This window comes from Leuresthes tenuis, unplaced genomic scaffold (assembly GCF_036924035.1).
Source record: "Leuresthes tenuis unplaced genomic scaffold, fLeuTen1.0.hap1 SCAF_7, whole genome shotgun sequence".
Lineage (NCBI taxonomy): Eukaryota > Metazoa > Chordata > Actinopteri > Atheriniformes > Atherinopsidae > Leuresthes > Leuresthes tenuis.
Window position 1 is genome coordinate 22,303,970 of NW_027325361.1, and position 15,945 is coordinate 22,319,914.

Here is a 15,945-nt window from a genome sequence, read left to right on the forward strand (position 1 = left end):
ATTTGCAATTAATAGTATGAAGTTAACCTTAGTCCTCTGTGATTTGGGCTTTGCAGCCTTCATATCTTTGTTTTATAGCTCCGAGCAGAAAGACTTTATTGGAAAAATTCATTAAAATCCCAATCTGCTCAGCACCAAACAGCAAAGTGAGTAATTAGTCTGAGAACTCGCTGTTACAAAAGCAGGGTTAAAACTGCACTGATTTCCATCTGGTGGCCATAAACACAAGTCAAAATTGATGCTAATTTTGCCCCACAAGTTGACTTCATGACAGCACTCTGTGTTGGACTTGTTTATGCTTCCCCCATGTGGTGACAATATATTATTGCAGGGAGATGATTATTGGAAAACTGTAATTACTGCTAATTAGAGAAATTATCTCTTAATCATCACACTATGGTCGTATGAAAAAGAGATCCTCATCTACAACCAAGAACCAACCAACTCAACTTTAAAAAATAAAAAGCCCAGTCCAGTTGCCATGGCAACATCGTGTCGTTACAAGTCCAAGAATATGAAACAGCAGGGGGCGACTGATCCCTACAGATGAGGCAATCACTGTACTTCACAGAAACACACACAGAAACACACATATTATTTGAACAGAGAGGCAGTCTCACAGGTTGTCATTAGCAACCGTACTGTGACCTTTTTTCCAAAGATGCTATAATGAGTCAGGTACAAGTACAAATGCAGCCATGCAGAGATGAAATCTTTACTTACAATTTGTTGAAATAAAGATAAAGCTGCTGTTTTCCTAATGAGATTTTCAATGGGCAAACAGCCTTTGGGGAAATGCTAAATAAGTATTTCAGTTGACTGAGACTATTAGCTGTAGTAAAATCTTACATATATTTTTTCAGTGTTATCAGTGAATATCTGTAGCTTACTTCAAAACTCCACCAGAAGTTCATGGCTGCTTGGACAAAGTGAATGTACAGTATGAACTTAAATTGATCTCGTCGATCACCAGGATTTCATATCGCTTTCCAGATACATATCAATTCATCCACTCCTTGCCAAGTCATTCTCTTCTGCCTAAGCAACACCTGAATTTCTCCTGAAGCAGTTTAACATCTTAAACTGTGATTTATGCTGAGATTAGAGGCAGTGCATTGGCAGCCTTTGTTACTATGACTTCATAACGATGCAGTGATATATGACCCTGTTCTGGGTCGAAGTTTTACACCCACTCCACCTCAAATGTGATGCAGAATCCACATATCATTCCACCAGACTAATGTACCGACTTCCACCTGTGAAAAAAGCAGCCGCTTTGGTGGATTTTATGCTTGAAACAATACTAGAAATACATAAATCTAAGAGAAAATATGATAAAAATATGAGTAATCTAATATGTTTAGTTCTCCATCATTATGATCATTATAATTTCTTTGTGCCAAAACAATACATTTTTTCAATAAGTTGGTTGCATTTGAAGAATTTTTTTTCCACAAGCTCACACCTGAACTCTGAAATGAAACGTACATTAAGTGTCACGTCGCCGTTATTGAGACCAAATTGCCATGTGTTCTTCGCAGCTGATGTGAAGACGGCATATGGGGGCATCCGAGCACATCTTACTCTTCGCATCATTCTTATGCTTGTTACCAGGCAACATGATCACATAAAAGCCAAGTGAAGAGAGGAGCAAGAGAGAAAACGTGTGGGTAGACGAAAAAGATGCATGAACATAAAAGGATGCAGGCAGTCCAAAGAAATGTGCAGGATTGTGCTCACACAATACGCCCCCCCCCCAAACTAAACCCAAATGATCTGCTCTTCCTCCCGAGTTTAGGTGGGATCCAGTCATAGTGAGAAAAAAGCCTATGTGGTCTCTCAGTTCATGGGTTAATGCTGAAGAATAAAACTTACATACAGTGCACATATTAAATTAAAACATGCTCCATGCTGTCAGAGTGGCAGTTACATGAAAAATTACTCATGAAAGCAGGCAATGGTAAGATGCAGCATAATCTAATGTAATTATAACCATGTCTATAAAAGGTCATAAGTGAATTGTCTGGAAAGGTTGTCATGGGAACTGTCTCTCTAATAAGCAACAGATGCCAAAGATGCCCAGATGCCAAAAGGGGACCCGAAGTGGTGACAGTTTGGGACAGACCACACAAAACCTGCACTGACACCAGTTACTGCCCATGAACATGGTCTGATTCTGTTCAATTAGAAGCATGAGCAGCTTTCATAGTCTTAAAACAACATAATTGCGTATAAAGTAATGCACAAAGAAGACTTCGGACCTCAACATTATTAGAGCAGTGTGGGATCATCTTGACAGAGAACAGAACAAAAGGCAGCCCACATCCAAAGAAGAGCCAAAGAATGTCCTTTAGGAGGTCAGAAGAGCTATTCCTGAAGACTATTTAAAGATATTACAAGAAAGCTTGTCTAAGAGGGTTCAGCCTGTGTTGAAAATGAAGAAGATTATGACGTTCAAGGACATCAAAATTGTTTATTTTATTTCTATTTATTTTTATTTTTGCCTTATATACTTATTTTCAAAAGTATATTTGTGCTTCAATACATAGCTGCACCTATATATAATGAAAAGGAGTGGCGGCTTAAGACCTTTTCACAGTTTTGTAACTATACTTCATTAATTGATATATAACTTTTCCGCAGCTATGTAAACAGTTTCTTCCAAATATGCAAGCTGCTGAAAATTTCCTTGCAGCTGAAAACGTGTTGTTAAACCTGTGGGATCAATACATTTGATTGACTTGTTTGTGTGACATTAAGAATGACAGTAAAAATATCCTAATCCCGCAAGAGGATGAAGGCGGGAGAGAAGAATCAGAGCAACTACGTGGGTAAGGAAGGAGGGCGGGGGGAATGTATTAACAGATTTAGTGTCATCTCTCAGTCTGGGAGAGCGGCCAAAGTATCGACCACCTTAATCCGTTCATCCCTCTCTTCCTCCTCCTCATCCTCCCCAACCACATCTCTTGTCTCTCTGTCTGCTGCCACCCCAGATTTCCATCTCCGCTCGTCTGTGATAAATTTTTTGTAAAGATTAAAGTCGTCTAATACATGTGTTTGTTCGTATGATCAGTGTTGCCATGAGATTGCGCTCTTGGACACTTTAAGCTGTCTGCTTTAGAGCCTTCCACCTAAACATCTGCTATAACTGTGGCTGCACAAGAACTATACAAATAATGTAGGTGTTCCATTAGTGCGGAAAATGAAGCTTTAAGTTTATTTACTAATGACCTAGATGGTGTACGTGAATAAAATGTAGCGCCTATTAAGTGACAGCCGTTCACAATGTGCATGAACAGTATTGAGAACCTTGACAATATTACCACAAAATTTCCAAATAAATTCTTGGCTTGCTCATGGCAAACCTCATCAGATGATCACGATCACACACTTGAATACTCGTGTTTACTTGCAGCAGCGGCGTATGAAGGGAAATCATATAATCAATGATGATAAGAGTGTTCATTGATCTGAAGTGGGTGTGGATGATGGGAGCTGGGGTGGGTGAGGTAATAGCAGGAGTACTGACAGCTTATGTGTATATTACAGACGGTTTATGTAGGCATGGGTATCTGTTAATCTGACACAAGTTTGAGGGGGAGAATCAGCGCTAATCCCATGACTAGTCTGATAAGTCCACTCACAATGAGACCCCACGTGTGGACAGCATAAGTAAACACACTCATGCACATGCATACACACAGACACACAAACAACAAAGTCATGAGTGAGATGGTCTGCCATGAAAATCAATTAAAGCCATTAAATAGCTTAAGAAGTATGAAAATTATAATCTTGTAGCTGCACAAGGTCAGTCTGACCTAAATGGCCAACTGAAAGCTTAACAGTTCAAGTCATAGATTACATGCCTGTTATAAAAACACTGAGATTGCAATAGCCTGGAAAATTACCCTAAATTATATTGTTCCGTGAACACTGTTCCTTGAGAAGGGATGACAAAGAATATTTTAGTAAACATTCATCATTATAAGCCCTTTACAGCAAGCTACATTTGTTCTCTGATTACACTGTCTTTGGAACAGCATGACAGGAAAGAAAAACACACAGCCATGAGCCTTTCTGCTGATATTACAGTAATATTTCAAGTTGAAGGCAAAACGCAAACTCCTAATATTTCCAGGTAATATTTAATGAGTTCTTGCTAAGAAATGACTACTCGACTAAAAAGCCAAAACACAGCAAGTACATATTTTTTTCTGACAAGCAATTCTTTTACATCTTACTTTTCTATGATAATTACTGTACCATAGAATATATGAATGGTAAAATTGGTAAAAACAGCATGGCAAATATCTAACTAGCTTTGAGGCTAACTAGACTTTAGCTAAAACCAAACTCTTTATTCACATTTTTCCGGCTTCCTAAAATCTGCAGACTCATTGTGGTGCCAATGTATCTTATGAATTGAAACATATTACAAGACCAACATCTACATTTTAAGTTATTGAGGAGAAAAAAAGGAGCACAAGATAAAGTAGTTTTGCTAAAAGCCAACTCGCAGTGCTAAGCAGTGTAGCACTACTAGCTGCTGTTTGTGTAGCCTTTAACTCAGTCAAAAAAATCAAAAATCAAATACTTTTTATTTGAAACTTAACAACATTGTCTTGACAGGTGTGCAACATATAAAGTTATTTTTGTTTTTTGGCCCTAATATGCCATCATAAAGCATAATCATTAGTTTCTGTATGCAAAATATTGAACAGCAAAACTTTATATGATACTCAAACTGCTGCTTGGCACTTCAATGACAATAACAGATATTTAAAGGATATATTGTACATTCAACATATTAGGCTAATTAGTACTGAAAATACTAATTAATTACAGACGAGCTATTGCTATCTTTTATTATGTCATTCAAGTCTGTTTTGTTTAACTCTGTATTTGAAAACAGTATCAATGATATCGCTCTGCAACTGAGCTTTCATGTAAGAATTGCCTCAAAATCAAACGGTTAGTTCTCCTAAGTTACTTGCCATTAACTGTTTTCTTGCTTTCTTTTGGTGACAAAATTAAATTTCAGTGACTTACATTGTATTGGAATGGAGAAGGGAATTTCACAGATATCTCAAAAAGAGGGAAAAAGTTAATCCCTGGTGAGAATAGAAAAAATATGATATCTGGTTTGATGCGTCTGTGTTACTCTCATAACCTCTTATTTTTCAAACTATTTGACAAGATTCTTTAAGTATTTTATCATTTGTAAGTAGACCCACTGGAGTAGACAAGTTCAATGAAATCAAACTTTTTTTTTTTTATGCTAAGCAATGATTATGAGGCTCTGTCATTATGTCTTCTCTCACTGCTGCGTCACTCCTGTGGGTGTGTGTGATCTGTGAGTGAGTAAAGAGTGAAGAAGGAGGAAGAAAGAGGGAGAGGGAGGGGGCCCCTTGTGAGGTGAGACGTGTAAGCCTGCTGCTTGTTGCAGAGTTAGCTGGGATTAGGACATGTATATGGGACATGGTATAAAGCCAATCTAGTGGGACCCTACAGGCCTGCATCTCACACCATCTGTCCAAACAGCGCAGGCCTGCCTTCAGCTCTGTCACTCTCATTCCCTCTATCCTGCATGTCTACATTCTCTCAATCACATCTTCTTTTTATCCACCAATTCTTCTAAGGTCTACCCTTTCCCTCCTGAAAAACACCCACCATAACGTAGTTTAGCCTCGTCCTGTCTTTCTTCCACTCATGTTTCATGACCCGGTATGGCCTTAAGATCCTCTCAGAGGATAAACATTAAAATATATGAAACCCTGGTTTACAGGGTGATGGAGGGGTCAGCGTCCCATTCACGGGGTTTTGGGCAATAATAGGACATGCCAGGGCTTAAAGGGTCAGTTTGGTTTACAAAATAAATTTACCATTTAGCTCTATTGAACCTTGGAGATGTATTTGCTCTTCTATGGTAAATAGTACACTGACCCTACAAAGCAAGATCTCAAAATATTGTGAAAGAGTCAATATAAGAGCAATGCAATTTTCATATGCCAATGGTAAATTTGATGGTGCAGCGAGCAACCAGTTAATCTATGAAAATTTAGAACAGGAAAAAATCCTAACCTGGTGGAAAAAGGGGTTGTAAAATTATTTATCAAAAAGATTAACCTACCACCATGTCTAAAACAAATTCACATTAAGGTTTTTTTTTAGCGGTTTAAAAACCACATCACAAATGTGACACATGGTTTTAAATGGAGATTGTATTCTGGGCTGCATGTTGCCTGTGATCCCAGGAAACCAGGAGGCATGAAGATCCTGCAATTAATTTTCGCTCAGGATGTCTGTCAGTGTTTGTTTATCTGCATATAAAACCAACACAGCAGGCTCCTGGCAAAGTGTGCCTTTGTAACAAGCTGGGAGGGAACACTGGTTGAAACAGGCTTCCTTTTTAAATTTCAAAGTGGAGTCCCTTCCAGCTGGCCATCAAAAAAACTGCAGATTTTAGCCACTGGCAAATTGGCTTCTCTTTTCAGAGCTGCATATTTTCTCCATTAGTCGATCTATGGCATCTCCAAAGAAGAACTCTAATAAAATTTTAGTGAATGGGTGTAATTTGAGACTAACAAATGTAATTATTCAACCATGACTAGTGCTATCATCTCCATCCATTGCAACAATCACAGTGCTGGGTTCGGACACCTCACGTCATGAACCTCCAAATATTCAGTGAAAAGTCAATGCATGGGCCCCACCTGAATGAGAAGCTGCAGGATAAGTGTGCAACTGCAGATCCAGGAGATGTGTTTGGTGGTATGTTTGCCATGAAGTATGAGGTAAGTTCCTCTGTGTCTCTTCCTCTCTTTGTCCCTCACCCTCACGGGAGGCCCTGTTGGTTTTGCTGCTAAGCTTTCTCTGGAAACACAAATGATGGTCAGATAGAGAGGTTAAAATAGACAGCAGATGCAACAGAAACTGAAAGAAGAGAACATCTTTTGATTGGTTTTCTTTTATTTATATGTCCATTAAATAGTTTCCTACTTTTTTTTTTTTTTGCCAAACCAAAGATTGAAAAAACATCAAATTCAATATTAAACTTGTGTTTATTAGTCTTTTTTTTTTTTTCAATGAGTCAGCGTGTCTGCTTGCCTTTTGTTTACTGTCTAAATCAGATTTGTGAAGGCGCTATTAACTCACTGATTCCTTAACGAGACACCATTAAGACACAGAGACACTCAGGATTAACAAGTTTAGCTTTTAAGGAGCATTGAGAAACGCTTGTTGTGCATTTCTCCGCTTGGCAGACTTAGGCAGCTCAACAACAACAACAAAAAAAAAAGACAAAAAACAATTGATTTACCAGTTTTGAGCCCAGCTGCTAGAGGCAAGGCAGTGTGGAGACACAGGAAGTGCGAAGTTGTAAGACAACCATTAATTCTTTTGTAGAACTGCTTAAGTCAATAGCAACAATATTAGACATTTAGCAAGCAAAAACTGAAATCGTTTTCAAATATTCATCCACATTATTCATCTTGAAATTGATATAAAATATACTGCCACAAATGATTTAACACGCACCACAAACCAGGTGTATTAAAGCACAGAAGTGCTGGTTGGCTTCCAGGGCCTGCAGACAATACATAGATTAAAACAATTAGTTTGTTTAAAAAGTAGTAGATTTGAAGAATCGAGAGAAATACTAAATGTATTAAAAGAAAAGAAAGGAATCACACAGAAAATTCTAATTGGCTGATTTTGAAAGGATTAATACTATAGAGGGTACTGACGGAGGGACATCTCCTCAGATCAGTTCCCATTCTTTGTGATTACAGTCATGTAATCAAATGAACGAATTAAAAATGCATTTGCTTTGGGGACAATTTAAATATCTGTTTACCACACATACCTACACTGATCCAGATTTGAATTTAGACATAAAAAAATACCCAATTTTGTATCGAAAAGTAAAATACTTGGTACACAGTGACTCTTCTTTCTCACAGTTACATTGTTAACAATACACCTCATAAATGATAGCATTAGTTCAAGTTATAGTCTGTCAATGTGTAGCAAATTGTAGGTTTAAAGACTGCTGATGATTTTAATAATAAAGCCCTGCACCACACATTATTAGTACATTATACAAACAGGAAGCAAATTAAATGTATGCAAAGTTTTCATTATTTCTTTTATATGTCTATAAGAAAGATTTCTACTTTTTATAAATATTGTCTTCACAAATATCAATTAAAAAAACAACACACACACACACATATGGGGGGGGGGGTTCTTTTTAATCTATAATTTTTACACTTCTATTTTATGAAGAAACATTTTTGTTCCGATGGAAGTGGTCTCTTCCAGGATGACTATGTTCCCATTCAAAGGGCACTGCAGCCAAAGGAGATTTGCTATGGTTCACCTGTGAACATAGACAACATAGACATAAAATCTAGTTTCCCATCAGGGAACAACAAAAGCTAAAGTGCGGAACAAGCACGCTCTAAATGTGAAGGTTTGTTACGAGGTGACTGGTTCTGTGGCTGTGGAACAGAACTGACGTGGGAAATTCTGTCTCAAGGCAAAGCCTGGATCTTGGGGAGTATGGAAATTATTTGAATCATGTGCTAAAATGTGCTAAAATTTCTACACAGGTTTTAGGCCAAAGATCAGATTATGCTTTCCAACGACATTCTCAAAGGGAAGGAATGAGGAAACATTTTTGGGAAGAAGGGTGTCTCTTACCGTGGAATCCTTGCCTCGGCCACATGTGGAGGCCCAACACCTTAGTGAGACACCTGATGTTGACATTTGCTTTACTTTGCCACACTTCTTGTACTTAATATCCATACAATCCTCACTGAAACCTAACAAAAGCTGTCAAAATGTCACTATGAGCTCTCACAACTTAATTACAAGCAGTTTAAATAAGAGCCGCTACCCACACTCTATCCTCATCTCTTCCCTCACAGCTCACCTTTGAATGTCCACAGTGAGGCAGCATGGAGTCTAAAGTTCAACTCGTGGCAACTCAATATATATTTTACTGAGTGATGAGTGAGTAATCATAAACAGAATCTGATCTTTCAGAACCGAGAACTTCCTCTGCAGAAGCATCTGTGAATATCACACAATTTAGCAGTGTCAGAATGTTCATGATTTGGCACAAATAGCATATCTGTGTTGCTGTTTCTTTTTGTGAACTTTTTTTGCTTTTTGTATGAGGGATGACATGCAGCATCAGAAGGAGAGGGGTGGGAAATTATAGGCGTGCGTGTGAGCAATACAAGAAAACATAAGAAGCGAGACAAGAGAAACAGAATAATTCGAGAAAGACAGACATCAGTGAGAGAGGCAGCGAGACATTGCCAGAGAGTGTGAACATGCCTGTGAACCATGAGAGAGGGATGAGGGGGGAGACAGAGAGACGAGGGGATTGTTGCAAACAGGGATTTGCAGCAGAGGGGAGAGAAAGAAAGGGGGCAGTGGCACTCAGTGACAGAGAGCTATACACATTCACATGCGCACACGCATACACACACACACACACACACACACTGTGTTTCCTCTGTGTCTCTCTCCAAACGTGTCAGTCAACCAGTCAGTCGATTATTTTTGTGTACGTGTGTGTGTCTGGTGGGGATGTTGAAAGGAGCCCATAACCATCCTTCATCTCCATGACCGACGGTAGGATCATTTCATTCACTTTGTTTGACTGTCACTCATTTCAACCCTTCATCTCTGCCTGCTTTCATTTGACTTTTTTCTCTCATGAGTGTGCTTTTGCCGGGACTCTGGTCCAGAGCCAGGTCGAGGCCTTCATGGTGCTTTGTCACTGTTTGCTTTCTTTTACAATCCATTTTGAGCCTCGGGGGGCAAAACTAATGAGCAGAGCAGCAGAGGCACCAGTCAAAGGTGGATTTTTAATTAGGTGTTCATTTTGATTATAATAACAATTAAATCTGAAGGTCTGTAATTAGTGTTGGCAGAAAGAGCTTTGCTCTACCACAGCTTTCTTTGATGTAGTTACCAATGAAGAACAGGTCGGAAATATTGAACTCTTCGTATTGTAAAGAGCTACTTGGTTGTTCCGGTTTGTGCAGCCTTGCTTGAATGTTTTGACTGCTTTGTTTAATGTTAACTTATGCTGCTTCTTAATTTACCTGTAAGTCTTGTCCACTCTGTTTCTAAGTTTTCATATGTAATTTATATCATCAGGTTCCACTAATAGTTGGGTTTTACTTTCCAGCCTCATAAAAATGTGTTTCGATTCATTTTTAGAAAGTCCGTGGCTCTGGATTAAAGTCTGAACCTCTTGGTAATTGGATTTGGTCTCTTGAAACTGTCAAAAATTATTAAAACATCTCTATCCTTTTGCTTTTCAGTGGAATGATTTTTCAAGATATACTTCATATTATATTTATTTCATATGAATCTTTTGGAGAGGTAACTCACAATCAGCTCTACTGAAAAATGCTTAACCTCTAACCCTTTTTTTTTTTTTAAAGTACTTTTGAAATGTTATCACTTACAGGCTGAAACATGATACCTTCTTTTATTGGCTACAAACAGGATTATTATCAGTCCCTTCAAGAATTAATTGAATTTTGAACATGAGCCAAAGGGCCTTGTCTTTAGGCATTTTAGAAGCTCTCGTCTTTCAGTACATATGCACGTGTATGAGAGTGTGCGTGTGTTTAGTCCTTAACATGTGTGCGTTAATATGGTGGGTAGAGGGGGTCTGCTGCAGATGAGTGTCTTCATATAACACACAAGCTCACAGAGTCTAACTTTGTTTGCGACATAGTCTGACTAATCTTTTTGCCCAATAATTTGCTATAGAACTATTTTTACTGCTATAATTAGCTAATTGTGCAATACCAAAAACGTCTGACATACTAACAGAAATAAGAAACAACAATTCAAGTTAAGTTTGATAAAGGGTTAGAAGCTGTGAATAAAAGTTGTGCCATTTCTAAATGCTTTGGGGATAACTAACATGAGAACTTTACTTGCCAACCATGCCAATGTGGTGATAATGAATCAATTCTGGTAGTCCAGCAGTGAATTTGAGGTGTTTTGAGTCATGCAAAATGCAGTTGATTGTACAACTGTATGTGAGAAAAAGTTGTATTAAGCCTTCAGAAGGACCAGTGCAAAGTCACATAAAACGGCCTGTATGAGATGTAGGAAACATCATGTGGGGCTAAGAACAACTTCGTAATGACAAAGGCTCAGAAGGTGTGCATACCACACCTTTACAACCCACTCCTTGTTTCTGTTTAAAGCTAGAGTCTTAAGACTACATTACCATAGCAGGTCCAACTCTCATAAAGCTGATGTGACACTGGGTTGGAGACTGAGATATAATGGGAGGGATGTTTTGCTGTAAATGGTGGTAAGGGATTGCATATGTTGAGGGATTAGTAACTAGAGCTGAGGACAAGTTGGGTATGGCCAGACAGTCTCACGCTAACCTGGTGGTAGTAACAACGCAATATAGGTAATGCAGGCACCATGCTTTGCAGGTTCCTCTTCATCAGGCTCTATTGGGAGTTTAACTACGCAATGCCACTCTTTATTCATGGTACTTGATCATGAAGTAGCACAGCAAACTCTCGACTGACTGATTTTATTATCCTTTTCTTTTGACCCACCATCCAGAATCATATTATTCTATTTCATTATTTCTACAGGGCAAAAGAAACAGAGACGAGGACAAGTGGACGTACAGTTTCTTAAGGAGGGAACTCACAAACCATTCAACCTCCTGACATCACCACTGTTGCTGTCTATGAGCCGCACTGAGGCAGAGGAGTGGGCTTTCCAACAATCCTGACATACGGAGAAACCTTGTTGAAGCTCCCACCAGCAGCAGCACATACGATGTCCTCTCCTTCCCTCCCCATGCCTCCTCTCCCCCCCAGCCCTCTAGCCATGGAATACCTAAATGACTTTGACCTCCTCAAGTTTGAGGTGAAATCTGACACTCCTCCGCTCCCCCCTCCATGCGTATATCCAAAATCTGGCCTCCCCCATGACCCTTCCGGCTCTCCCTACACCAGCCACCCTCCGCAAGATTCCAGTTTGAGCTCAAGTCCCTACAACTCACTGCCACCTTCACCCACGCTTAGCGATGCCCATCCGCCGCCTTCAGGCTCTTCCTCCCTCTCTTCCTCATCTTCCTCCATCTCCTTCCCGCTCTCCATATCCAACAGCTTTGCTTCTGGCATCAGCTCTGGCTCTCAGGGGAACGTGGAGGGCAGCCCGGCCCACGGAGGTCCTCAGGGCCCCACCCCTGCCTCGCTGGAGGACTTGATCTGGCTGGCGGCACTGCAACAACAGTTTGGAGGTGAGGTGACGGGGCCTGCCACTTTGCTGGGAGCTTTAGGAGGAGTGCCAGAGAGAGGGGACAGAGAGAGGGGGCAGGTGAATGGCTTCCTGGGATGTGAGGACGCTGTAGAAGCTTTGCTGAACTCAGCTGCTGCGGCTGTCAGCTCACAGGTAAATAACATCCCAGTGCCATGACTATTACCGCTTTCCTCTAGTTTTTTATGCAGAAATAAAAGAGTCAACTTTATCTTCTCCTCTGCCTCATTTTCAGTTCCCAGGCCTTTCTCAGAGCTCAAGCAGCAACCTGGGAGACTCCAGCAGTGACAGCGGAGGAGACATCTCCTGCGCTAAGGCGGCAGACATGTGCCATCGACCGCTTGTCTTCCTGTCATCCGCGCCGCCCTCGCTCCCCAACACTGGCCCTGCCTCCGCTCCCTACCCACAACCCCTCAGCCCCCAGGGTCGCCTTCATCACCACCAGCACCAGCACCACCACCATCAGCATCATCCACACCACCCCATGCATGGCAACCATCACCATCATCACCACCCACAAGTCAACCAGGTACACATCAATCCAGATTAGATGAGACAGGCTCATTATGATGATGCTCAACAGGTTAATCAGGAAGCCACGAGGAATATCTAGAGGTGAAGACAGTGCTGCATTAGAGGGCTGGATGGAAGGGGAGAGGGATCATGCAATTAATGGATTAGGATTAAGGCAATAAAACGTGGTTATTAATGTGTGCATCTGTCTGAATCTTAGCATTGCATTGAGAACAACAAGCAACTGATCTAGTTTTAGCCACATGCTTGCAGTTAAAATTGTGTTCTATTCGTAATGACCTATTTGATCCTATTTTAGCTGTGCTTTAGTATGCTATCATTCATTATCTGCTTGTATAGCAGCCTTCTAATTGAAACCCACAGGAGGATACAGAGCTGTTGACAAACACATCCACATTTTTCTGTTTGCAACTACATTAAAGAGTGTTAGTAACAACTCAGTCTTGAATGCTCCCTGCTGAATGTAATTTAAAAGGTAATTAAACTTTGTATTCTGGGTGATCAAGATGTCTGGATGGATCTTTATATAGAGCACAGTGTGAGCTTATGATAATATCTGCTATTATTGCTGTGCGTAATCCTGATAACTGTCACCCACACTTTGTCAGATTACATGACAGATTATGGACATGTGGTGCCGAAATGTGCCCCCTGACAGACACACTCAGTTTGATGCATCATATGCACACTTGTCACATCGCAGTTACATATACAAATCTGAATGTTGGACAGATCCACTTCTCACCCCTCCAACTGCACACACCTCCAGTTATTTCCGACACGTGTCTCGTTGCCAATTAACAGTGATAAACAGGCTATTCTGTCTGTGTGTGTTTTCTCCATCTGCTCAGCACTGCGGAGTGAATGAGCGCTTCTCTGACGAGCAGCTGGTGAGCCTGTCGGTGCGCGAGCTGAACCGACACCTGCGTGGCGTAAGCAAGGATGAGGTGGTGCGCCTGAAGCAGAAACGCCGCACGCTAAAGAACCGCGGCTATGCCCAGTCCTGCCGCTACAAGCGTTTGCAGCACCGCCACGCTCTGGAGTCAGAGAAACATGTGCTTACACAACAGGTGAACACACACACGCACACACACACGCGTATGCTTAGATTTATGGCTCTCTCTGACTAACTTGACACTTCTTCAGTGTATGCCCTCATTTTACACCTGACCTAATCCTAAATTTAGCATCAGCCGTGTTAGTGCGGAAATTATGATCCCAAAAGAGATGAAGACAGGAAACCATGCAGCGTCTGACGTTATTGCTGACACACTGAGTTTATAATCTTAACAGAATATATCATTCTAAGCAAACATCTCTTCAGCACTGCTCAGCAAAGCACAAAGAAACTATAATCATGTCTTTTGTTTCCCTTCCCCTCAGCTGGAACAGCTACAGTGTGAGCTAACTCGAGTGCTGAGGGAGCGAGACGCCTACAAGGCTCGCTATGAGAAGCTCCTCAGCACAAACCACAGCACTGGCAGCGACGCCCCTCCGACACGCACCAGCAACCCACCATCCCCACCCCCTGATTACTTCCTCTGAATCCAGTCCACAGAGAGAGAGAGAGAGAGAGAGAGAGAGAGAGAGAGAGAGAGAGAGAGAGAGAGAGAGAGAGAGAGAGAGAGAGAGAGAGAGAGAGAGAAAGACAACACCAAAACAAAGATCAGCCAACAATAATTTCATAGACAAGTAATCAGACTGAGGGGGGGAGGAGGATCTGTATGCTGTATGTGTGTGCGCACGTGATTGTGTTTGTTGTGAGAGAGGAAGTGAAAGAGAAATTTTGGCAGGTAGTTTTTTGGGGGCTACACGACTGTGAAAACCACCCTGTGAGTGAATAAGGGAGAGCTGAGGCCGCGGCTGCTTCACGGACTCAGATTTACTTTACTGTGAACGCTCTCCTTGATTGTGATTGTGAAAACACATCAGATATGCTTTATCTTGCAATAAAACTATCATAGTCCTTCACACTGCTGAGCATGTTATCTATGCAATATTATACTATATCTGGAATGTACTCTCCAAATGAGTGGCTGAAGCTCATTGTAGTTTTTTTTTGTTTTTCTTTTCCTTTTCATTCTTAAACAATAAGCTGCTAAAGCTGCAGAGGTCTGAGTAGTGCAGTGGTGATATGTGGAGTGGTATGGGCTTGGATAATGTGTCCACGGCATGCAGTTAAGTATTTGCCAGCTAATATTTCACAGTTGCCTACCAAAGTGTTTAAGCTCACCAAAACTTGTTATTCTTTGTAAAAATGAATAATCTTAGATGAAAGAATGTACAAGGATACCTTTTGTGGGAATCTTCCAAGTGATTGTGCTAAATGGGTAGCGGGGCACATTGCTCTTGTGTTTAAGCAAAGAAATCAACTTTTTTTTGCTAGTTGTAAAATGGTGACTTTCAGCCATTAACAGTGACAGAATAGACTTGCTGTTTGCTCTCAAAAAACGGGTTTTGACGTTTTGGCACAGTGACGTGGGGCTGGTAGTGTGCTTAACTGAAGCGACTGCAGATGGCAAAAAGAGGCAAAGGAACCCGACCCATCCCGGCAGGCAAAGAACAAAAAAAGTGTGGCATGATTTGTGTGGTTTTGTCCAGCATTACAAACTACGGAAGCTATTTCTGGGCAGATTGAACACTGTTGTTTTATACTGACAATCACCATATTGAATGCAACATGCAGCACCACAGAGCTGGTCACTGTGGACTCTGGTACTGTGGGCTACCAATGATAAATTAACAGTGCAGGGATGAAAAATAAATACTAAAAAAAAAAGCAAAAAAGATTTCATGGAGACACCCTCTTAACTGTCACATGAAATATTTGCCAGATTTCATGCATTAGAGCTATTTATTTTGTTTGGTTGTAGGTTAAATAAATTGTTCTTTTATTTATTCACTTATTTATTCAGTATTTATCATTTATTTATGTACCGTTCTAATCATTTTACTGGTTTTATTCCATTAGCGTGTATTTTTACTTTCCTACAGTTTATTCTTTTATCAAGTTTTGATTAGAATTAACATTATTATAAAAATAAAATGATGGCCATTGTCATGGTTTCCTGCTCCTGTTGT

At 40.5% G+C, this 15,945-nt stretch overlaps 1 protein-coding gene across 1 annotated transcript; it reads left to right on the forward strand.

The window, feature by feature from the left end:
- Positions 1-11,847: 11,847 nt before the first annotated feature.
- nrl (neural retina leucine zipper) lies at positions 11,848-14,437 on the forward strand. Its single transcript, XM_072390282.1, has 4 exons — positions 11,848-12,465; positions 12,566-12,859; positions 13,716-13,934; positions 14,248-14,437. Exons 1-4 carry the CDS (start codon positions 11,848-11,850, stop codon positions 14,407-14,409), a joined length of 1,293 nt encoding a protein of 430 aa, XP_072246383.1. The 3' UTR covers positions 14,410-14,437.
- Positions 14,438-15,945: the final 1,508 nt, after the last annotated feature.

Excerpts from the sequence above, each read along its gene's own strand:
- nrl (XM_072390282.1), top strand. The coding sequence starts at position 11,848 with ATGTCCTCTCCTTCCCTCCCCATGCCTCCTCTCCCCCCCAGCCCTCTA. Across the intron at positions 12,860-13,715 it reads ACCACCCACAAGTCAACCAG|CACTGCGGAGTGAATGAGCG; the intron begins GTACACATCAAT and ends CCATCTGCTCAG. Across the intron at positions 13,935-14,247 it reads AACATGTGCTTACACAACAG|CTGGAACAGCTACAGTGTGA; the intron begins GTGAACACACAC and ends CCTTCCCCTCAG.